The 23,993-nt window shown below is 33.4% G+C and overlaps 1 protein-coding gene across 3 annotated transcripts in view; it reads right to left on the bottom strand.

The window, feature by feature from the left end:
• Positions 1-2,670: 2,670 nt before the first annotated feature.
• Positions 2,671-23,993, bottom strand: part of LOC126677979 (protein SWEETIE) — a 31,052-nt gene continuing 9,729 nt past the window's right edge. For 2 of the 3 annotated variants that reach the window (XM_050372802.1, XM_050372804.2), the window contains 36 exons: positions 23,559-23,662; positions 22,068-22,200; positions 21,877-21,983; positions 21,319-21,429; positions 21,031-21,198; positions 20,792-20,878; positions 20,483-20,576; positions 19,878-19,946; positions 19,343-19,465; positions 19,190-19,258; positions 18,903-19,007; positions 18,580-18,668; positions 17,221-17,377; positions 16,149-16,298; positions 15,530-15,579; positions 14,455-14,554; positions 14,310-14,366; positions 14,156-14,223; positions 13,756-13,849; positions 12,295-12,521; positions 11,668-11,809; positions 11,503-11,571; positions 10,353-10,409; positions 9,824-9,910; positions 9,609-9,737; positions 9,112-9,315; positions 8,567-9,016; positions 7,468-7,533; positions 6,748-6,845; positions 6,552-6,642; positions 6,252-6,396; positions 5,060-5,358; positions 4,841-4,975; positions 4,579-4,743; positions 4,362-4,487; positions 2,671-3,886 (listed from right to left, as the gene is read on the bottom strand). In XM_050372802.1, coding sequence (XP_050228759.1) covers positions 2,891-3,886; positions 4,362-4,487; positions 4,579-4,743; positions 4,841-4,975; positions 5,060-5,358; positions 6,252-6,396; positions 6,552-6,642; positions 6,748-6,845; positions 7,468-7,533; positions 8,567-9,016; positions 9,112-9,315; positions 9,609-9,737; positions 9,824-9,910; positions 10,353-10,409; positions 11,503-11,571; positions 11,668-11,809; positions 12,295-12,521; positions 13,756-13,849; positions 14,156-14,223; positions 14,310-14,366; positions 14,455-14,554; positions 15,530-15,579; positions 16,149-16,298; positions 17,221-17,377; positions 18,580-18,668; positions 18,903-19,007; positions 19,190-19,258; positions 19,343-19,465; positions 19,878-19,946; positions 20,483-20,576; positions 20,792-20,878; positions 21,031-21,198; positions 21,319-21,429; positions 21,877-21,983; positions 22,068-22,200; positions 23,559-23,662 — 5,421 coding nt within the window. In that variant the 3' untranslated portion in view covers positions 2,671-2,890. The remainder of the gene's footprint in view (positions 3,887-4,361; positions 4,488-4,578; positions 4,744-4,840; positions 4,976-5,059; positions 5,359-6,251; positions 6,397-6,551; positions 6,643-6,747; positions 6,846-7,467; positions 7,534-8,566; positions 9,017-9,111; positions 9,316-9,608; positions 9,738-9,823; positions 9,911-10,352; positions 10,410-11,502; positions 11,572-11,667; positions 11,810-12,294; positions 12,522-13,755; positions 13,850-14,155; positions 14,224-14,309; positions 14,367-14,454; positions 14,555-15,529; positions 15,580-16,148; positions 16,299-17,220; positions 17,378-18,579; positions 18,669-18,902; positions 19,008-19,189; positions 19,259-19,342; positions 19,466-19,877; positions 19,947-20,482; positions 20,577-20,791; positions 20,879-21,030; positions 21,199-21,318; positions 21,430-21,876; positions 21,984-22,067; positions 22,201-23,558; positions 23,663-23,993) is intronic. The other variant, XM_050372803.2, reaches the window with a different exon arrangement.

The following is a 23,993-nucleotide window of genomic DNA, read 5'->3' as shown; positions in this document are numbered from 1 at the left end:
ATAATATTTGTTGTACATTTGTAAAAGATAGTAGAATTACCTTATATACATATACAAAAAAAAATCTTAAAATATATATTATTTTAAACAGTATTATTTGAAAAAACAACTTTTTTATGAATATGCATTTTTTTAAAAGATACAAAATAGAAGTTTAAAAACATATGTTTCCCGAAAAACATTTTTTTAAAATATTACTTTTTGAAAGACGATGATTGTACTAATAATGCTATTTAAAAATAGCTATAAATCATATTGATAATTTGACCTAATTGTCTAATTAGTGAAGAACAAGAAATTGTACGCTTATATTTTTTAAAATGCATCAGCGTCTATAAATGTATACAAAATTTAGTGAGCGCCTGAGCGGCACCAAATCTTTCCACCCTATCCATCTTTCCAGCATTAATATGCATTTCATTTTGGTATTAATAAGATTAAGCATGTTATTACATATTCATTAGTTTTGTATTTTGTTACTCAGTATGGTCTTCCGAAAGCAATGTTAGAATTTCATACTCATTCTATCTATCTATCTATCTATCTATAATAACTATCTTATATGTGGGAGGGGGGGGGGGGAACAGACAAAATTACAACATTAACCTTTAATAATAGTGTATAAAATTTAATTAATAATAAGAGTTTAATTAGTATTTAATAACAAAAAAGATTAATAATTTAACTCATAAAAGGAAACAATGCTAGCTTTTAGAAATTTTAGGCCATTGATAATTTTTAGGAGTCCTTTGCTATATATACTTAAGTCGTTGTATAATATGAGTCTTCCTTGTATGTTTTTTACTTTAAAAAAATTTTAGTTCAACTTCTTTTTCTTTCCATGTTGATGCCTTCTGTTCAGCCACAGTGCCACTATTTCTAATAGTTAATAGCTATAAACTACTAATTGTATGATATAGCTTATAGCAATGTGCACTTGCGAGTTTATTTATTTATATTATTTAAATTTACACATATTAAAAGTAAAAACAAATTTTAAGAGATTGACTAATAAAAGAGAAGAGATAGTAAGCAAATACTAAACTGTAGATCAAAGTTGTCGGATTAATGGAAATTTAATATAAATCATTTTCAGTTATAGACTTTTAGAAAACTAATGCAAAATTATTAAGCATTTATAACCAAATTCTAAACTTTGAACCAAATACATTAGGATATTATCAATAAGCAAAAGGTGATAATTCTTTTTACACACCCTATAGGTGTCAAATATAATATCAAATAATTATTTTTTAGTAGAAGTAAAAATTTATACTAATTTTAATTTCAACATTAGTCTTAATTAAATATCGAGCACTATAAATAGAGACTAGAAAAATTACTGCATGCAACCGTTGCATCATGTCATTCGTGCAATAAGCCAATAATGCGTCAGCTATGTGAAAAAATTGATTATAAAAAAATTAAGTAATAACTAAAAGATTTTTTTATCGCAAATGCTCATTGGCTTGTTGTAAATATGACATGGCACAACCAATACATGTAATAAACACTCTTAGGGACTATATCGAATAATGGTGTAGGTTGGATTCCTTAATTTTTGATTAAAATACAAACTATGTTTAGACAACTTCGCAATAAATTAATTATTAGTTTAAATTAGATAACGGGTCATATAAATCAATAGTACATAATAAATAAAATTAAAATAATACAACCAAAATTAAATGATTGTTAAATTAGATAACGGGTGATATGAATAATTAATAAAAATTGAATTACTATATACAACGGGTCATATAAATGCCGCTCACGTGCATAGCACGTGGCGAAATGCTAATACTATATATAAAAGCACGGATGTGGGGGGGGGGGGACATGCAAATTTACTAAACAATCCTTTCCAGTTTATTATTAAATAAAGATTTTATAGTCATTAACTAATTAGTTATTCAATTAATCACTATTATAATTAAAGTTCTAATTAAAATAGGTAGCTAAATTATCTCCAATTTAAGTTTTAGTTTGTAAAATATAGCTAAATTGTCTCCAAATTAATAGGAATGCCTATCTTTTAGTTTGATTTAACTACAAAATTAAAATACTGTATTTGGTCAATATATTATTATTTAAATTTTTATCTTATTATTTTTTAAAGATATTATTAATAAAATTAAGTTAATTATTTAATTATGGTTATTATAAAACCAAAAGAAGAATAATTTCAGTATGGAAAAAAAATTAATAACCGAATATATTATATTTACTTTTACAAAAATTCTTAACTAATTTAATATTAATTATAAATAAAAAATTGATATAATTTATGATAAATTTACTAATATGTATATTGACGAGTTACGTTACAAGCCACGTGCACAGCACGTAATGCAAAACTAGTATTTATAACAAATATGAAAGTATGAAAATAAATTTTAAATATCTAATAAAATTAAATTTTTAATAAATTTTAAATATCTAATAGAACTAAAATCATTATTAAAATGCTAATTAATTTTTTAAACATATATGTATCAGATAAATTTAAAACTGTGCCCTCTTACTACTAAACTCGTTTGACTAATTGAAATTTGTTACCTGAAGGCTAATCTTATGAAGAAGTAATGGAAGTATATGATGGAATCTAATGATAGTAATAAATCCTCAATTATCTTTGACATTTTAAAAACATGTTCAACTAAATGAGTATTAAAAAAATCTCATTTATATTTGATATAAACTATAACAAATTTGTTAAATTCATAGAAATAAAGTAACCATATAAAATTTTAAGTAAACTAAATACAACAATATTCATTTAAAAATAAATTTACAAAATTTTATGAATTCATTTAAACCAAACACTTCAAATATCGTATTTGAACCACGCTGCTCTTATATCCAGCCACCACATTGTCCCATATGGATCCTAATCGGTTTCTGGATGTTGTTCTCCATGGGATTTACCATCTGCTTCTCCCCTTTCTTCGCCTTCTGATAGTTCCAATTTAAAGCCACTCTCTTGGTGCTGGTCACTGTTCTCACTTTCGTCCATCTCTTTGCTTGTAGCATCACCAGTACCAACATGTTTTTCTCTGTTGACATTGTTGTCTGATTCGCATTGGCGTTCATAATCGGAATTTTCAGGAGGCAAAGAATCTAACATTTCTGGGATATCATTGTTGCTATGGACATCATCTGTTTTCTGTGGATGGTCCTCTGTTACACTAACTTCAAGCGGTTCTCCTTCAGGTTCATCTGATAAGACTTGATCATACTCATCAGCTAGAATCCTTTTTTGCGGTTCGAAGTCCTCGACCAAGTTCATTTTAACAGATTCTTCTGCATCTCCGACAGATTGAAGATCGGATGAGATCCGAGTATTTTCTTGGCTAGACGCTACTTCGCTTTCACTCTCTTGGCTTAGCACCACTGTGTCTTCGGATTTTGGATATTGATCATGATGTATTTCTATCTCGCCTTCTTCTGTAGGGCTACCAGAAATTTCTTCAGGGTCATCAGCTTCTTGTTGCTCTGTCACATTCATATAATCTTTGTTCATCGGGTGGGACATAGAGAGCTCCTGACTGTTGTTGATTTCTGAAACAGAGTTTTCTACCAGTTCTGGTTCTTCTGCAGTACTCTGCACTTCTAAATCTTTTCCCGCAACTTCTGTAGAGGCAGGGAAAGACTGGAAAGCATCCCAGTCATCTTCATCATCTTGGTCCTCATCGTCCTTATCCAAGCTAACAGAATCTTCTGACAAGGGGGAATTTTTCTCTCTTGTCTCCTCTACTGGCAATGATGGCGGGACAGCCAATGGTTTGGAATCTTTTGGCAATGGCAATGGCAGTTTAATTTCTAAAGGCGACGTTTTTGTCGATGTTGCACTATGATCTTGCGCTACAGAAGCGCGGATAACTCCCTGTGAGTATAGAAAAAGAGCAAAACAGATTTCAAAAAAAGCACAACATTGCTATAGCAAAAGCAATGATATAAAAGAGCAAATGTTGCAAAACGGGCTGGGGCAACTAGTTCCTCGAATATTTTTTAAAACAGTAATAGTTTCCAAACCGCATAATGAATAACGCCTAAAATATGATAAAAGAAAAATATCCATAAAAAGATGTACATATATGAAGTTCTAAATCAAGATATGCTCAATTAGAAGAAACAAAGTAAATTTAACAAATCATGATGCTAATGATATAGTAATAGTTAAACATACGTTTTTCCTGTTGAACAGAAGATCATGTTAGTGCTATGATGAGAATTGCTTGATATATAAATGCAATATTTTGTGTTCATGGTCCCTCTCAAATAAACTAATATAGATTATTAAACATCTTTCAATATTAACATGAAAGAACTACATAAAGAAATATATAACAAGAAAGTACCTGAAGTTGCTGTCTATGTGTTGCAGGCATTGATAACAATACATCTTTGAAGCAAACTGCTGAAGAAGAAACTTGAGCAAGATGAGAAACAAGCCTTACACCAGTGCTTCTTAAATCATTTACTTCCTGTTATTTGATTGCATTGATATAAATGTCTATGGAAGGGAAAAACAAACACCAAGCTTGTTTAATAATAGAGTTGCCAACAATTATTAACCTGAGAAGGATTGTCCTCCGATGCCAAGAAGACCATAATAATTGTACTGAGAAGTATGTGCATCAAACCTTTCTGACACTCACTGGATCTTGAAAGCGTATGTAGAAGTGCTAGGAATCTCAAGCATTCGCTAGCAATAGTAACTGATTCTTTACTAACAGGTTTCTGTCACCAATAGCATGGTATGACTTGATTGAAATAGAAACATCAACTTTAAAAGCAGTGCAGTAAATTCAACAAGCAGTTAAGTTAAAGATTAAACCTTCAATTTTGTCTGTATCATAGTTAATATATCTGTAACAAGCTCTCCACAAAAGCATAGGAGAAAGTTAGTGTCTTCTAAGTCGGTGCTTCTCTGTAATGTGGTTTTGAGCACTTGCAATCCAATTGCTTGAACCTGTAGACAGCAAAATTGAGTTCAGTGCATGTGGTAAATGATAAATGATCATCCCCAGAAAAACATACATGTGAGTCAACTTACCTGAGAATTTGAGTCACTTAATATAATATGGACGTACTTAATGCAGCACTTGAACACCTCAAAACAGATTGGGGGGTTGGTTTCTCCAAGATATTGACAAGCTAACTTGGCCAAAGACATTATTTGTTCCATAGAGAAAGCAAGCTTCAATTGCAGTAATTTGCGCAGGTCAGATCTTTTATTCTCTAAAAACTGGATGCCTTTAATGCAGTCCTTTGTCAAATCAGAAATTAAATTCAGGCAAGCTCCAAAAGATGCTCTCAGATAAAGACTACCATCATCACCATGCTCAGAAGAATCTAAAATGCAAAACACTGATTAGTTGAGAATCATTGTATAATGTGAAACAACATTTAGCTAATCGTCACTAGTTAACAAAATGAAACCCCTCTAATAATTTCAATTGGATATTTTTTGTACATGCAGCTTTAATAGTTGTGAAAAAAATAGGGTGCAATTTTAAGCCTGCAAACATATAGGAGCGAAAAGAACCCACAACTTCATGATAACCACCAGGAAGGACTGAACATCCTAGGAATCTGTTGTATTCTTAGGCAATGCCTACGTTTCCTTTTAATTTTCCTTCGATTGTTCTTCTTATGAATATTGCTGCAGACAAATTTCCCATAAATCATTGCCATCTACATCCACGTATTAAATACTTCATAAGGGAGGAAACGAATGAATCATATCATATATCAATTTTCTACTCCTGCATGTTTAGGCTCCCGTAGTACAATTGGCTTTAATGATCCACGTGTAGTTAAAAGGAAAACATAAGTTGTATAAACCCCCAGTGCAGCATATAAGCTTTTTCCGGTACAGGTTTTCCCATAACACGTACATTCTCAGTGCGTGAGGAGAGGTTTATTGGTCAGGAACTTCCTCAAATTGGACGAGCAGTGGATCAACTTAACAAAATTCAATACAATTATGGATCTAAATCACTTGGGATGAATTTATGCATTCTAGAGTTATGTGAAAACAATATTTAGATTAAAAATATATTTCACTTAATTTAAAACATAGGGAAATGAAAAAAACACAAGGGGCTGTGCGAAATTAAAAGAAAAAAGGTGGCCAAGATAAAATTCATAATCACTACTAGATGGCTTTTGCTTGAATTCCCTAATAACTATAAGTGAAGAACAGAATGAATCCTGAATGTAAGAGTAAAATAAAAAATGCTCACCATCATTGAAATTCTTTAGCAAGGAGCTAATACACCTGACAAAATCATTAACTATTGAAAAGCATAATTCAGTTGAAGCTTCTCTGATGCACTTGTAACCAATTAACAGAAAGGCCAACATTGCAGACTTCAATTTTGTCTGCATCTTAAGACAGAAGAAAATATGCCATGCATCAATGACGATAATATGGATAATATGAACAGTATGCTTGATCAGTAAATTCTTGAAGTGAGCATAATGTACGACAAAGACAACTCAAAGAGGCATGGAAACAATATACACCAGAAACTTTAACCAACCTTTGGCTCAAAACGCTTCAAAATTGTCTTTGCTGTGATAAATAGTGGAGATGCCAAATCCTCCCAGTTTGGGTGATCTGATACACAAGTGCTGAGAACAAAAATATGTGGACCTGTTAGCCGACAATGGTATATGATTTACACCCAAATGCACGTCATCTGTTAAACTAGTTTAAAATCAAGTAAAGTCTGCCACCTCTGCAAAACATTGAAGAAATAAGCCAATAGAAGTTCGACAGCAAGATAAACAAAACTTTCTTCTTCAAGAAAGTCGTCTGGGCAGTTCTGGACAATCTGTATAAAACAAATGAATTTATCTCAGCTCACTGTCCAAACTTGTTGCAGCACTTCATAATCATGCATCTTCTATAGAAATCAAATTTTAAGCAGCGTTTGTCTAAGAAATTGATATTTTTTTTTTCAAAAGTGCTCACCAAACTGGGAAAGGATGAACTCAGTAACTCTTGCAAGTGGTTGAAAGGATATCAAAAGGAAAAAGGTACCAAGCAGCAGAGCTATAAAGTCCAACTGCGACTCAAAAGTTGTATGCATAAAAAATGCATATGCAGTTCACCTTTAAATAATATTCTAAATAGTGACGATAAATTTTATGGTAAGGATTTCATATTCAGTGCATTAACGTGCAATAATTCCCTTTTATTTTGGTAAATGTTACATGAGTTAAGATCTCATGACAGGTGTTGCAATGAGTTTAATTGAACTCAACCCTTGGGGAATAAAGCCCAAATGGGATGATTGGGAAATGAAATTGTGTACTACTGCCATAAACGACATAACTCAGCAGAATGAAGCCATAGCAATTCTAATTTAATTATAACCATCGAAAATCAAAATTGATTTACTTCAAATTTCATAATAGAAACTTGGATTATTTGAAACATTCATCAAAGCTTACCTGAGATAGTACTGATATCGCAAGACTATTCCAAGAATTATCCAGATAAATGGAGTATGATAGAACCTGCATTGATTCAGTGTGATGAGTATCAGGTAAGCATTGTTTTGAAGAGGATAACCATCAGTATAGATAAAAGAAGCATCTTAGCATCAAATTCCAAGGCAAGATCACATGGCTATAAACACAGATTCTGGCATTTTCCATTTTTTTAATGGAAATGTTTGCTTAGAGTGAAGTACTGGTAAATTTTGATGTCCTTTCTCTCAATAAAGTAATACATAGATTAAGATTGTGGAAATTTCAATAACCGCCATGGAAATTTTCTTTTGGAGTTATCCCAAGCAAAAATATAACAGTTTCATATTATGACTTCCTCAAAAAATTTGTTCCTATAGGGAGAAAACAAAGATGATAAAACATTATTTTCTAATATGTTTTATAAATAGTCTGTTGCATTAAAACCAAAGGAGCTAGAAAATTATACACAGAAGATGCACTAGAATAAATTTCATAAAGACTGTAAACCGTTGTAAGCTCTTAAGCAGATATATTTCATTATTTGAGAAGCACCATCAACAAAATAGTTCCATCATAAGCATCAGGTGCATCCAATTCATGCTCCGTTTGTGTTAGAGATAATAATAAACCATAGTTGAAGCCTAGCCTTAATCTTGTATTAGGATAGATAGTTATTTGACATGGTATTATAGACTTTGTGACTGAAAGGTTTAGAGTTTGATCCATGATAATCGCATATTTGATTAATTAAATATTTGAACACGAGGTAAGATGGGCATATGTGCTTGTTCACGCTTCAAATCTAATGGATAATTGCGTGCGGAGTTGTGTTCAAGATAACGATAAGACCATAGTTAGAGACTCATTTAAAAGCTCGACCTTTTGGGAGGATTATTTTATTTGATAGCGTAATTTGCCTTATCAAGTTTCTATATTGCATGCTCCATGGAGTCTTAAACTACTACGGCCGAGTGAATGACTCCACTAAGCATAGAGGAACGACATACATGATAATGAAAGAAGCTAATAAAACTGCACATAGTCTACAAGGAAAGAAGAATCGGAGAAAGATCAACACCTGCAGCAACTCTTGGCATATATCTGCAGTAAGGAATTTAGCAGTGAAAAAACTTTCTGATGATAGAAACTGGAACACAGGCAGCACAATTTCATACAACTTCAACGCTGTGGAGCTGGTCTCTTCAAGCAAATCTCCTCCATTTCTACATTTAGCACTGCTCAGTGGGATTATTTGTCTATTAATTGTCGGATGTTGCTGCTGGAAAAGGACAAGCAAAGTAAAGCCCCATAGGAATCGATATTCTTCCAACTCCAGTTCGACCATACTATAACCAGATATTAAACTATGTCTAGATAAATCAACAGCTGAACGAGGACTCCCATCAGCATGAAGTGGAATGGCATCCAATGCAAGTGCTTGCAAAATTACTGGCCAAGCTTCTTCTAAACTACAAAGCAATTTTCCTGGAACTAGAGGCAGCTGAATTCCATCAAGGAATGGCTTCCACTGTGAAATGATAGCAAACTATTAGGTTTATTGCCATGCCGAAAACATAATCAATACAGAAATATGCTAGCATATTTCAGATTTGCCATGCTTACATTTTTCTTGAGATTTAAGCACAAGCAGATGTAGCTGTAGTCCTTCAGAACACCAATCCAATACTTCCCCAGAATACTTGAACTTTTTGAGAATAATGGCAATAATGCAAGATACTCATCTGGAACCCCACTCTGATATCTCCTCAAGAATGCAAATGTGTAACATTTGAGAGAGGCATGAGCAGCCAGAAGTCTTATCTTGATCTATTCAAGTTCAATAAGTTAGTAGTAGAACACTTCTCCTTATAGAAAAAAACTGGTTATTGGAGTAAGGGGATGGAAGCAGCTATTATTCTTTCTTTATGTGATAGACTTAAGCAATTTTGCAATTTTAACAATCCCCACCATTTTCCATTTCAAAAATTCCTGGTAGCGCACACATCAATTAGTTTTCAAATGCATAATACAAAATGGAATTTAATTGAATTATTATAATCTGAAAATTTTCTTCTTTTTTAGGTCCCACCTTCCCTAGAAACCCACTCAGAAGAAAATACCTTGCAAGAGACCCATTCTGCAAAGGAAGGATAATAAACATCATTGAACTCATTCAGTGGCCGAGAAATCAAAGAAAAAATTCGTTTCACGGCAGCTTGATCACCACCCAGTATTCCACTTATCATTATCTGAAACAGAAACGGTTTATCTCATTAGAAGCAGCATATAATGAGAGCTGATGAAAGGAAAACAAACATATAAATAAACACCAAACCTTAGTAGCCAACTGCAGACCTGCCTCCAGAAGAATTGGGCCACAGGATGCATCTAGTGCAGTGCGGACAGCAGATATTAGTTGAGCCTAGAGTCACAGAAACAGGAATTGCTCAAAATAAGTTGAAATATTCATGAACCATTGTACCAGATGATGGAAGTTGGGAATGCACAAATTAAAAAACTTGCAACTATAAATATATATCATAGAAAAGAAAAACCAATAGAGAACATTTCATTACTAGCCACCAATATTGCAAACAATGCTCCTTGAAGTTTTGTTGAATTCCATCTTTTTTTTTGTCAAAGTGTTAAATTCCATTTAGCAAATGCATAATGAATACTGCAGAACAGTCTCTTTTACAATCTTCTTAAAACTTTTGGTGTGGTTTAAGTAGCAATTAATATGAGAAAGAGTAGTTATATGTTTTGCACCAATTAGCACATTATCAAACAGATGAGCAAGTCTAACTCACTTCAAGTACATAAAAACATTGACCCTGATCAGATTTAATAAGTAAGACACATACCTGGTACTGTTCCAGCAGAAGATGTCCTGGAAGCTCTGGATCAGGTATTTTTTCAAACTGGATTCGGAAAAAAAGATGGAAAAATTAACAGTGAGAAGATGCAATAGGTAAGAGAAAATGAACAGTAAAAGTCTGACCCAATAAAAGAGGCTATAACTTGCATCCAATTCCAGAAAATATAAAAAAATGACAAGTAGAACCTCTTATTTCACAACAGCTTCTAATTTTCCATGAAGCTGATCGTTTCTCAAGAAAATAAAAGCAATCTAAGTCTAACAATGAAAGAACTCCAGTTTTAAATGGAAGCTTCCCCACTCAATGTGTAATATTGTAAAACAAAACAAACGTCAGACAATGTTACGAAGACATTATTTCTCAACCTATGAAATCTCAACAACAGGATGCCATCTCCAGCCAGAAATCAGCAAAAACTTATAGCAGTTCGTATAAAATAAATTAGGGAGAAAGATTATGACTAATCTACTATTATTTCTATTATAAGAACAATAAGAAAGAGAAAAAAGTAAAGCATGGAGCATATTCTCTGACAAAAACAACAAACAGACATAAAAAAAAGTGATTTATCAAGATTTCAAAAATTTTTCCAGCACAAACAACAGCCCAAAATTAGTTGGTCTTCCTATTTTGAAATGGGATACATAAAAAAAGGCAACATACTTGCATGCTTCCACATTCACCAGCTTATTCCATATATTGCTAGTTTAGCACCACAAACACAAGAAAGAGGTAGAAGTAGACATTTAACTTATTATCACCACGCAAATCAGCAATGTTACAGAAAATTATATGCTATTTTCTGCCTCCCTACACGTGATACAGACTTGAAAAGATCTTTGTAACCAATTATAATAAGTCGAACAAATCAGAATCAATGATAGGTTCAACAGAATAGAGACTCCATTCACAGTTATTGCTCTTCCTAGAAGACAAATCTTAATGAATTATAAAAAGACAAATTTCAAATTGTCATATTAGATTATCGTAAAAAATTAAATTCTGATAACCACCTAATGCATTACGAGTAACAACAGCTTCCTGATTACTTGGATCAGTCCCATAAAGGCATAAAGCAACCCAAGAAGCACATACAAATAATTAAGCATTCCTGTAGCACATTTAACCATAGTACCTTATCAACAATGGTATTTAGAAGTCCCACACCAATTGGTCGCATGTTCTCGAATTGGATTGTACTTATCTATGACATGCAGGAAAAATAAAAGAGGTCAATTCTTATAACACAGAAGAACTCTGAGATTTGCTTTAACTAAGATAATGGCCGAGAGTCCAGAACCTGATAAGCCAATGAAATCAATTCTTGTACATGGAGAACCAGCCAATCTCCAGAGTTCTCTCTGGACAGATTTTTCCTTGCCAAAGTGAGGTCAAAATGAGCTGGATTGCTTCCCACAGCTGTAGGAAGATGACTCAAACACCTATATTCAAACAAAATTATTACTTCCGTTAAGATGATGATTGCAAATGAAATTAATCAAAGGGTCTTGATTAAATTAGTGATCAAACAATAGATAAGAAAGCCTTTATGCTCAAGTTCAAACAAGCACTCCGGTTATTTGATACAAAATTACTCCCCAATTTAACTAACAAGCTTTGTCAAGGTTCCTTGTGTGCTTTACAAAAGAATCATCCTATTCCTTGATGTACTTTTCTTGAGTTATTCTCTGGTTTCCAACATCGTACACTATTGACTTAGCACGCATGAAATTGAAAAAACATCAATCACATCAACTATGAGAATCAGATATTGTTTTTGAGGTTGTAAAATTTACATAATGACAAACTGTAATTGCTATTTAGAACCTGCAAACAATAAGTTAAACATAATGTACAGAGAGAGGAAAATCTCACTTGCAATAATTATATTAAAGAGAAAACATAATTAGAAACATAAAGGGCTTACTCAGCAGCAAATACTCGTGTTCGATATCTGAGGTGCTTATGCCGACTAGGATGAATATTTGAAGCCTCATATATGTGTCCTTGCACTGGTATGGCCTTAGATCCAGATACCATATTCTCATCATCTTCTCCAAAGTTCAATCTTGAGTCACTGTCTGGACCATTAAGACGATCACCTCCCCTGTCACTATTGGCCTCAACATCTTGTCTTGCTGACACAGCAAGAACCTGAAGGAAGGTTAAAAGAGCACAAGTAGCTCATGGGCCACAGCTTAATATGTTTTATAATTAATGAGCACTACATCCACAGAATAATTGCAGCAAAGAAAGGTGGATAATAAACAAATGTGTCGAGCATTTTGTAAATCTTGCACAGGTAAAATTTATTAAACAAGGGGAAAATGTAAAGGCGGAAAACTCCCTTGCTTGAAAGTGCCATATAGGGATGAAAGTGTGCCACACATAAGCACAAGAAACTATGCTACTATTGAAAGTTTGCCAGAAATGATAGATGACCATCGCTCGGACCAATGGATAAAAGTGTGCCACACATAAGCACAAGAAAGTAAGTGTTAGTTACTAAATATTCAATATGATGGATGTTCTAATAATTTCCATCATTTGGACAAAATATCCACTTATCAATGAGGCTTGGGGACCCAACATGCTGACTTGTAGATTCAGTTCAGAGATAAGATGAGGTAAATGGTACAATTTGGATCTTCTGCTCTAACCCCATTACACCTTAGCATTTTTTTAATTCATTTAATGCTTGTCGCCAATATAGCACGGATACTTTATAGTATTTTACTTTTTATTTATTTAATAAATACTCTTAACAATATGCTTTCCATTGAGATGTGGAATTGTGGATGATAAATAAAACAGCCTCTCTTTATCAAGTTGATCAAATAGAGTATTCTTACTGGCGGTAAGAATTAACAGAGAAAAATATTAATGGTGAGATTTTCAAACGTGACCAAAGTGGGAAATAATTGTGACAAAAATCATCAGACATCATAGAGTACATAAATAACATACCAAATATATGAAAAAAGAAAAGTGAGCATAAAAATTGTGACGTCCAAATTCTCCAAATACTTACTTGACATATAAAAGTCTCGTGTAATGTCTCTGCACCTAAACGGCTAAAATTAAATCATGGTGTGAAATGTTTCTTCCCAAAAGGCTAAAACAAGACTTGGACATAATAATTGCTTTAAGAATAACCTTTCATATATGCTCTATAGTAGCACCATAATTATCATAGAATACCATATTTATAATTCATTTTTGGTACTTTCATGGATACATATGTGTCCTACTTGATGTTAAGAATCCGGACAATTTTACTCACAAAATCAAAATCTTGCTTCGACCACTAACTTTTCTAGTAGAATTTGCAAGGAATTCTTTTAACAATGCAAGAAAACTAACAATTTTATTGGAGAGACGAGCATACCATTTTACGACACAACAGTATCCAGTGAGATGGACGTGATGGGCAGGATGCAAGCAACAATCGCATAATTGTAGCACGTACCAGATTACCAATCCTGCAAGAGCACAATGAATTCAAAACCTAAGAACGACAAGGAAAATACTAAATCAGTCTATTGTTTTCCAGCATCTGGCCAAAGACCTATGGTGGTTAGATTGAGATTTAGTCTAGTCTATTATGATTTCAAATCAAAATGGCTGGCTTGTGAAATAATCATAATCTCATCAAATTGACAATGATCTTCAATTTTTATTTTTGATCAGTTTTCTTTCAAATTTAACTATCGTAGTGACATGTAAATGAAACACGAGTTAACGGTAGGAAACATAGAAAATGTATGGGCAAGAAAATGGCAACTTACTCAGAATCTGTTTCGTCGTCTAGCATACGAAATAAATTATCTTCTATTTTCTCATCTATGATAGAAACCTGTGACAAAAAGTATGAGCACGAGAAACTGAAACTGATAAGGAATATAACTGAAAGATACACTGTCTTAAGTCCTAACAACTTACCGGGTCTTTCTCAATAAGATGTCGCAGGGTGGACACCGCGAGATGCCTAAGAGTTGGCTGCTTTCAAATAAACCAACATGTATTAATAGAACAATATAAAATCATGAAATTATTTAGGAACAATTTTCAAGATAAAAAGGAGAACCTGTCTTGAGGACAAAGTTGAGAGAAGAGTTTGCACATGAGAATGCACGGAAACTGCTTGTGGCGCGAAAAGAACAAGCTGTTGAGTGAAACGAACACTCCTACCAATTGATAAAACATTGGTTAAAAACGTTTAAGAGCTGAAAATAGATAACAAATAATAAAATTTTGATACAATAAGTTACATGCTATTGGAGATATGGATAAACTTTCTATTGAATAATTAAGAGAAAGTCAAGTGATTTATAATTATAGGTCAATGATACTTAACAAAAACCAATTGGTTTTATGTCAGATGAGTTTCAACTCTATTATTTGTCACTTGACGGCCCATGAAGTTTCTATATGGTATCAGAATCAGGCGATTCCTGACTTGTATTTGAAGAGTTGGAATTAATCTTGCAGAGAAGACTAGACACATTAATGATCGTGAAACCTCAGAGTAACATGCCAATAAATGTTAAGGATAAAAGAGTTGTGCATCTATGTTAAGTGGCAATTAGTTCAGGCCTAGTTGCAGTTGAGGAAAAATTATGGAGATATAAAAAATTTCCACATTGTGTAATTAGGAGAAAATCAAAAATTGAGAGGAAGCCAAGTGACCTATTAGTGGAGATTAATGATACTTAGCACAGGTCAAATAAAAATGAGTAGGGTGGTTTCCAGCCATGATCCATCATTTGATCCAGCATTCTCAAGGCCTATAGAGTTTCTACACAGCCTGTTCTGGAACATTAAACACTCATATTATCACTAACCACACAATAGTTTTAACTGATGTCTTTTCTTTAATATAAAATCAATTACAGCCTATCCCTATTTCCTCAATTAGAAATCAATTAAAGAGTGTCAATTAACTACAATTTCAACTTATAACTTAATTATAGGCTAAACTTGATCATTTCCAAAGAACAAACTTCATATCTAAAATCTTTAATTGAGTGCCCATTAAATATAACTTGTTTTCCTTCATTCACATCTAAGGAGGAAAAATTGCAGTAACGTTAGTTTAAGGTATCAAAACATTATAAACATACAAGGAAGAGAAAAAAGATAATAGTAATCTGCCGACATACTCTAGCAATGTAGTGGTTTCTTGCAACGATCTGATCTCTGCAATAACAGACTGAACAAGAAATGTGATGAAAATTACTATCATGAATTAAAAGTGCCAATCTGAAGGAAAAAAGGCTATTAATTTCAAATACTCATCCATTTGTCATATACTAATTATCTAGGGAATAGGTCACTCTGGTACATGGAACAGATATAAATAAAAGCAGATCAAATTATATGCAAATGTCAAATAGGGGAATGGAATGAGATAATAACAAATATGTCCTTGTTTTGTAAAACAATATTAAATTAATTTCAATTAGAATATAAATTATTGCTCCATGCTATAAACAAAATAAAATTTGCCAAAACAATAATTTTATAAGAAATGATTAAGATTGAAGGTTCCTTGTATTTTGATGTATACAGTTTAGCATTCAAAATTGCTGATGATCTATAGTCTGACTTGTTCAATCTAGAATGCAAATTACAATAGTGGAGCCTTTTGCTGGTGTCAGGTGATCCTTGTAAAAAAAAAAAAATCAGTTACAAAAACACAGATGATTACCAAGTTTGTCACAAGCAAAAAGTCTTAAGCAGAGACTAATCCAGAAGCTCAAAAAAATTTGTAAAGGATACCTTGCAGCGAGAAAAAAAAATGCTGCCAGAAGCAAGTTCAGGACCGAGTACAGCAACAATAGCATTAATAAGGCGGGCCACCCCTTGTTGAAGGTCAACAAAACCATTATCTTCAGACAAGAGAATGTCCATAGCAAGGCCAAGTGTTGCCTGTATTTATAAAATACGAAAAAAGGAAAGGATTTAACATCAAAATGAGAGGTATGTAAAACTCTTTGAAAAAAATAGTTGAGGAACAGCAGATAATTAATTTTTTCCTGTGAAACATAACTCCACAAAGCATTAGTTGTACATGTAGTCCGACAAATAAGTACTGCGCCTATTTAGTAAAACACATTTATAGTGATAAAACAAATAATACCAGAAATAGTTGCATCATAAAGGCCTAAAACCAAGGATAATAGGTGAGCAAGAAGCTTAACTTTTTTATTATTTCTAACACTTCCAGCATGTGAATGCTAATTGGGCTTGAAGCATGAACAAACAAGCACACAAACCCATCTTACCTTGTGCTCAAATATGTAATTAGCCACATAGGAGTTGTCAAGGATCGAACTCTTAACCTTTTGATTATAGTTGTTTTGATACCATGTCAAATAACCAATTCACCCAAAAGTTCAAACCGTTAGGTGAGGCTCTAATAATATTTTTTGGCTCCTCAAATCATCAAGTAAACAATAACTGGATTGATCTCTAGATGTAGTTCAAGTCGTGCAGAAAATTCTCATATGATGTCACTTCAAAAAACAAGTTCATGGTAATGCATGCATCCATACAAATAAACAGCGAAAAGAGGAGAAAAAATGTCCATTCTCACCCTTCACAGTACTGACTACTCCTACAACTGTTATGCAACTGAATTGACAAAACAAGCACCAAAAAGATCTCAACAGAGCCATAAACCCTCAGGTGCATAACATAATTTTATTTCAAGCCGGGCTTTATTAATATACAGATATTACAAAGACATTCAATCATGAGGAAAAAATGAAACGAAAAGGATATATAAATCAGAAATACAAATCATAAACTTTAAATTTGAAACCAAGACAATCCATACTACTTCCATTACCTGAACATGAGAGACAAATGAGAAACCAGCAGCTTCAATGGTCAAAAGAAGTCCATGCAAAGACCAGATCTGTAGACCACTTATTGTACTTTTTGCCAGTGATGATATTGAGCTCACGGTTAAAGGCACTAAACTTGACAACGCCATTCCTCCTGCACTGCAGATTAGAAGGGTGGCAGAATAAGAAACTGAGCGTGAAAAAAATGTGAAATTCTGAGACCGTGAGACGTCAATATAACATTCCATCAGTGATCAAAACTGGGAAATATAAAACAACATTAATATTTGGAAACAAAAAAATGACATTTAATGCTAAGTTGTGAAGCTAATAAGTGATAACTGTTAAAATGCCATGATAGAAAACCTAGCCCTCTTGTTTCATAGCTCTCGTCGATATTTTGGTTCAATATAGTTTGACAAAATGCTAGCAATGAAACTACACATGATCTGCACCAAGGTATCTATTTCATAAAGAAGGGGCTGCCACACAATGTACAAGTTGACAAAGTATTCCAGTAACTTGACCTTCATATAAGCTTTATGATGCCCAGGTAGCAATTCTGTACAGTTCACGTTAAACGCATTTTAACTTGAACTGTAACGCATATCCTTATCATAAACCAGTGTAGAGCAATTCTATTTCCACTTAAACAAGATGTTCAGAACAGATGATTACAATCATTAATAGATTGGTTACTCGGTCAATAATCCTACTTTTAAGAGATTCCGGTTGGATGAAGAGGTCTCAAATTTGTCTACCACGTCCATTTTCTGGTTCTCCATGACCTCTAAAATGTAGAGGTTTCTTAAGAGTACCATATTTGCATTAGTTCTCAGCATATATTCCAAGCAACTTAAACTCATGATTCAGAAGCCTTTAGAAATGCAAGAAATAGTACATAGGACTTATAGCATGCCAACATAAGTTCCAGTTCTTTAAGCAAGATACATGTTCAACCATCAAAGTGACTTGTAATCCATTATCAATCGGAATAAATCTAGTGGACCAAAAGATTCCAAAGTTCACTTTTAACTATTTGATTAAAAGTTAAAAAGATTGGGTATTGTACATTGGCTTCATTACATTCATTTGTAAAGAGAGAAGGACATGATCACGAGATATGATGGAAAAACTGTAAAATGTATATCTTAGCAAGCATTACTGTTATAAATGATTACTAAAATTTAAATGCATCCAGTTTTTTCTTCATTAAATCGAAGAACTAAGAAGAATGAGCATTTCACTGGCATCCAATTATAACCAACATGAATTAAAACAATTTTTCGAATAAGTATGCTTGTACAAATGTTTGTAGGGAGAGAAAGAAAGAGATCTTCAGTAAAATTCATGGTTATCACCTGCGATGAATGCATCCAAGTGCAAAGGCAATTGAACCCGCATAGTACGAATCCGTTGCTGCAATAAGATCACCAAGAAGCGACCTAGTCTTTTTATCATCAGATAAGAGACAGAAGTGAGAGGGGGGAGGAAGGGGGTGAGAATATCCAAAATGTAACATGTGTAAATAAGTAAAACAAAATGAGCCGGACTCAGAATGGGTCTCTTGCAAGGTATTTATTGGCATGTAATACCATAAGGTATTTCCTTCATTCAAAGATGTATTTCCAAATCTTAATCAACAGCTCCAGTCAAATCAATGTAACATAGTGGAGTAACTAACCAATCTGGCTGTAAAGGCATCATTCCCAAGTCGAGCTAAAAGACCAAGCCCTTCAGATGATGCTCTACGTTGGGATGCACAGATGTCTCCCTCTGCCAGAATACTCTGTAAATTAAAAAATGTTAAATGGAAACAAATAAAACAATGACAATGACAAAATCAATCAGCAAGATCATAGTTAAAAAATAATTATTGTAAGAGGAAGAGAAACCTTGTAGGGCTGCAAATGAGCAAACCCAGCCTATATTAGCTAAGAGAATGAAGGAAATGCACTTAAGAAATAGTACCTGAAAAATTGATTGTGCTGGATTTAATATCTCAGATCCTAAAGGTTGACGACGTGATGTAATCAAAGCCTGAGAAAAGCAAAGAATCAGATTTAGTCTAATCTAATATGCTTTTAGAAATATTAAAGCAGGTCAATGAAGCGTAGCCAGCACCTTTAACCCAACAAGTAAACCAACACATATATTAGTAACACTGGCTGCATGCCATATTTGCTTTTTTCCACTTTTGAGACACTGCTCAATCATTTCGAGAAGCAGCAACATCCCGCCACTATCCTGTACAGAAAAATCAAAAGATTTAGCAATAGTTAGGGTTGTAGATTAATTGAGCCGAGCTTTGAGGTTTCATTACATGAAAAAGTTGTTCAGGTTCGGCTCGTGTTCGTTCAAGCTTTGAACGAGGTGTATTCATGTTCAGTTCATTAAAAGTTTATTGTGTTCGTGTTTGGCTCGTGTTCGTTCTTTTAGATGCACGAGCCGTTCATGAACGTAAATGAGTCAAACACCCAGTTCGGCTCATTTAAATAAATGAAGCTTGAGCTCACTTCCTTAAAAGATACAAACGAACACGAACGGGCTCTTATTGAACTCAACGCCAAGCCGCTTGTGAGCAGCTCGGTTCGTTAACAGCCCTAGCAACAATTGTAAGATGGTCAACTTTTTCACCTCATATGTCAAGCATTAGTACCTGCGAAGCGAACAAGATTCCAAAGCAGAGAAGCATCTGGTTCACCAATGTATTGTTTATTGTTTCTGGCTATAAAAACGGAAGAAATCCGCAACATAGCTTTTAGTGAATCAAGAGATAAAAAAAAAAACTTTCAGTCTTAAGAGATAAATATAACATCTACCATGTAATTACAAATACTTTCAAATCTTCAGAGACTTTTGTTGGTTTATAATGAAATGGGTCAATGGCCAATGGAGAATTTGAATGCAAGGTTGGATAATTTGAAGAATTCCAAATTCTCTCTTAGTTTACTCCAAAGTGAGGGGGTTGACTTAATATAATTGTCATTACCCTTCATGTTAACTGTTCTGATGAAGAAAAAAATCATTCAAAAAAGGAATAGAACTTATAATGCACATATATTTCGTAGATGAATATAACTTTATATGAAAAACTCCCATCATTCACAAACCAAATCAAAAATAACACATAAAATGAACAAAATAAAAGTACGCTACAATCAAGCAAAAAATTGTGGCATTTGAAGGAATAGATATTTCATCAAGTTAAGGACACAGAGAAAAGAGGACTTCAAAATGATAATTATTCAAACTACTTACTACCTGAGGAAAACTTGAGGGTCCATTTTCCCATGGACAAGGCATGAGGCCATCTTTTCCACCTTGGAAAGCACGAAATTCATCCTCAAACCAATCTCTGAATGAAGACGCCGCAAGAAGTTAAATTAAAGTGTTAATGAGAAGAGAGTACAGTCTTCTGAAAAAGAAATGATTTGTAACAAAAAAATAAATGACAGAGTAAACTTCGATTGTAGCAAAACACAAACTCAGTGAGCTCGAACCCTGAAATTAGAAAACATAATAGGTGGTGCAATAAGACCTAAATGGACACATAAAATGATAGGCAGATACCTTCCTGGAACATAGGGACCCAACCATGCGTCTCTTTTATCAAGCAACAATCTCAAGCATGTGCTTTGCTCGCATTTGGAAGCATCCCTTTTTACATTACAAACATCAAGTAAGGAATTACAATCAGTCATACAAGATTTCATGTCAAGGTATAAAGCTGGGCATGCCTTTGACAGGTCTAGTGAAAAGTGGGGAAAAATTCAGACATAGTATTACAGCATAAGTATAGAAATAGTTACCTATATGGAATAGTACATAATTGAATGATCCGGGGATGGTCGCTTTTATATGCCATTGGATCAGGAAGGGACTGATAAGCCATTAAAGTTCTGATGATTAATATGTTGATTGCTGGCTTAAAATTTGATAGTTCTTTGCTTTGTAGCAGCAGGATATAGGACAGAGCACTGTTTCCACAATATATAGAAATCATCAATGATGTGAACCTATGTTTTCTTGAAGTTGCTAATGCTAAAAGAATTTATCACCGATATGGACTGGGAGATGAAGACAGAATACAACTCTACCTATTCAAGTATACCATCACTGGCTGAAGTAGAATGCCATTGTTCGCAGAATTGGGAGAAATAAAACATCTTATAAATGCGGCAAGTGCATCAACAGCAGATGACCACACACTGCAAGAGCCACAAAATATGTACATACACAAAGATTAGAACAAATTAAAATGGCCTTGGTCAAGACAAGGAAGTCGTTAATTTACAATTAAAATCAGTAAAAGGAAGGAAAGAACTCCAAAGTTGCACAAAATATTAATTCATCTTTACACTTTATCAGTAATAGGAAAAGCTTCTGACTGAAACTGCCTTTAAAAAACAATCAGGGAGCAAGTGAGGTTAGTTTTAAAAAGACAAACAACGACTACTTAAGTAAAAAATTTAATATAATCAATTCTTTACACCCACTGCATGCCTCCAATTAGCTCCAGCTAAGGCACTTGCATCATGTGCTTTGCAATCTTGACACTTGCCTAAGCACAAACCCCAAGAGACAAATATGCTTTGGATTTTGGATATGTGTGACAAAAGTGATCTACTTAAATATCCTTATTTATAAGGGCTTACCCAACTCTTAGTGCCGAATCGCCGATTTGCTTAATTTCCTGTTCTGGAATTCCACCAAAGATGGGAGCCCACAATGAAAGGATATCAAAAACTTGATCTTCAAGCTCCTACGAGTTTTAAAAACGTCAAAAATACATTTAGTGTGCTATTATTAGTGCCTAGAACAACTGATGAATATAAATGACTAATACCTCCTTCGGCATAGCATATAGTAAAGAGGACAGAAGTAGCCATCCAGCTTCTTTTTCAACTGTTGCAGCCATAGGATTGCGACTAGATTCTGTTAGCATTTTCTTTGATACTTCAAGTACAGATCTGGGCAATCTGAGTACAATACAACAAAATGGTTCTATGGACTTGTAAATAAAAGAGTGAGACATCAAGGAAAATAACAACAACCAAATCAAAGTCAACTAACAAATAGTCACATAAAATGCATGTTGAACAACTAAAGGGATAAAAGGGTATCGAAAGGATTAATATAAAATGATTGTTCATGTTTGTCCTAGTTTAAAGTTTTATTTGCATGCATGTTCAATAGATGTTTTCAAAATATTTCAGTAGTTGTCACGTCATAGACCTCCAAAATCAGATGGCAGTCATGATCGACTAAGATTAGACTAAGAGGATTTCAAAATGTGCTGAGATAAGTTCAATCCTTGATGGCGACTAACATGAAAACTTCTTGTGTGCCTCCAGCAGAAGTCACACTAGTGATTGCTTCTTGTACAAGCGTGTGTGTGCGATATACCTAATCAGCTTTCAATTTATATATACAAAACATATTCTGAACCATAGCTCGAATCTCAGAAGGCCTTCTGAAGGAACAACAATCTTGAAACTAAAATTTAATCAGGCCTAAGCTTGATAAAACAGGCCAAGAAAAAAAATGAAAGGGTTGAGAAAGAAGACAGGAAAGACAAAAAAAGGAATTTGTTAAGAAGACGTGACTAGGAACACAAAAATGTGGAACCTGATGAAGCAAACAATATCAAAAATAAAAAATTAACATTGAAGATAACAAATATATTAATAATAACAAAAATAACAATATCAATATCAATGATAATCGCAAAGCTTGAGAATTAACTGCACAGCATTAAATTTGAGAACCAAAATCTATTAAGTTACAAGTCCAAAGGCCGAAGCGAACTTGTTCCACATGTATTTTGACTTTTTGAGAAATTAATCTTCCTCTATTGAAAAAATTGTCAGAGTTCAACTTAACAGTGTTCAGAAAAACTCAAATTAAAAGAAAAGTAACCAAATGAGAGAGAAGACAAAGAACATATGAGGCTTGAGCTTGAACATTGCTATCAAATAATATTTAGTCTACAATTATTCAAAAACCGATTCCCTGGCCCTTTAAGATTTAAAAAATAGGTAAAAACTCATCTAAAACTTAACGTGTTAAATTTTAGAAAAGTGGGGGATCAGAATTATTTCACTTTGCTAAAAATAGGAACAACGTATCTACACGCTAAATGTCAAAAAAGGTTTTGTGTTTATCCAGATATCAGATTTGTGAAATGGTGGGATAAATAATAGCTAAATATAATATCTACAATACAATTAAAGGAAAACTTGTAAATAGAGGATGATAGAAAAAGAGAGAAAGATTAAAATTGAAAGAAAACCATATGATAACTTCCTTACATATACAAAATAAATAGAGCAATCACCTAGCTGGATAACCAAGGGGTAACTTCGGCGAGACAAACACCAATGCTGCCAAAACTGTAGCTTGCCCATGAAAAGAATCAAGCTCAATTTTCAGATTGCTTCCCTATAGAGAGTGGGAATCAAATATTAAAATGTTTTTATATATAAACAGAACCATAAAAAAAAAATGCTTAATAAAAAGGGTGTTTCAGTGAACAAGACTGTCTGGTGTGGCTCTAAGCAAGTGTGCAACAATTCCCTTATGTTGCAAAGAGAAAGATTCTGTAATTTAAAATTGTGACTCCTATTTCACAATGAACCAACCTTAATTTTGTTACAAAATAAAATTTGGATCCCAGACATCTATAATCTTTCATAAAAGCAGTAATTCCATATAATTATGCTCGAAATATAGCACTTGGACATATTTCCAAAAAGTTTACATTGCTATCATG

The sequence above is a fragment of the Mercurialis annua genome, linkage group LG4 (assembly GCF_937616625.2).
Source record: "Mercurialis annua linkage group LG4, ddMerAnnu1.2, whole genome shotgun sequence".
In the NCBI taxonomy this organism is placed as follows: Eukaryota; Viridiplantae; Streptophyta; class Magnoliopsida; order Malpighiales; family Euphorbiaceae; genus Mercurialis; species Mercurialis annua.
Note: the sequence above shows the minus strand (reverse complement) of the source record. Positions and strands in the feature narration are given on the sequence as shown.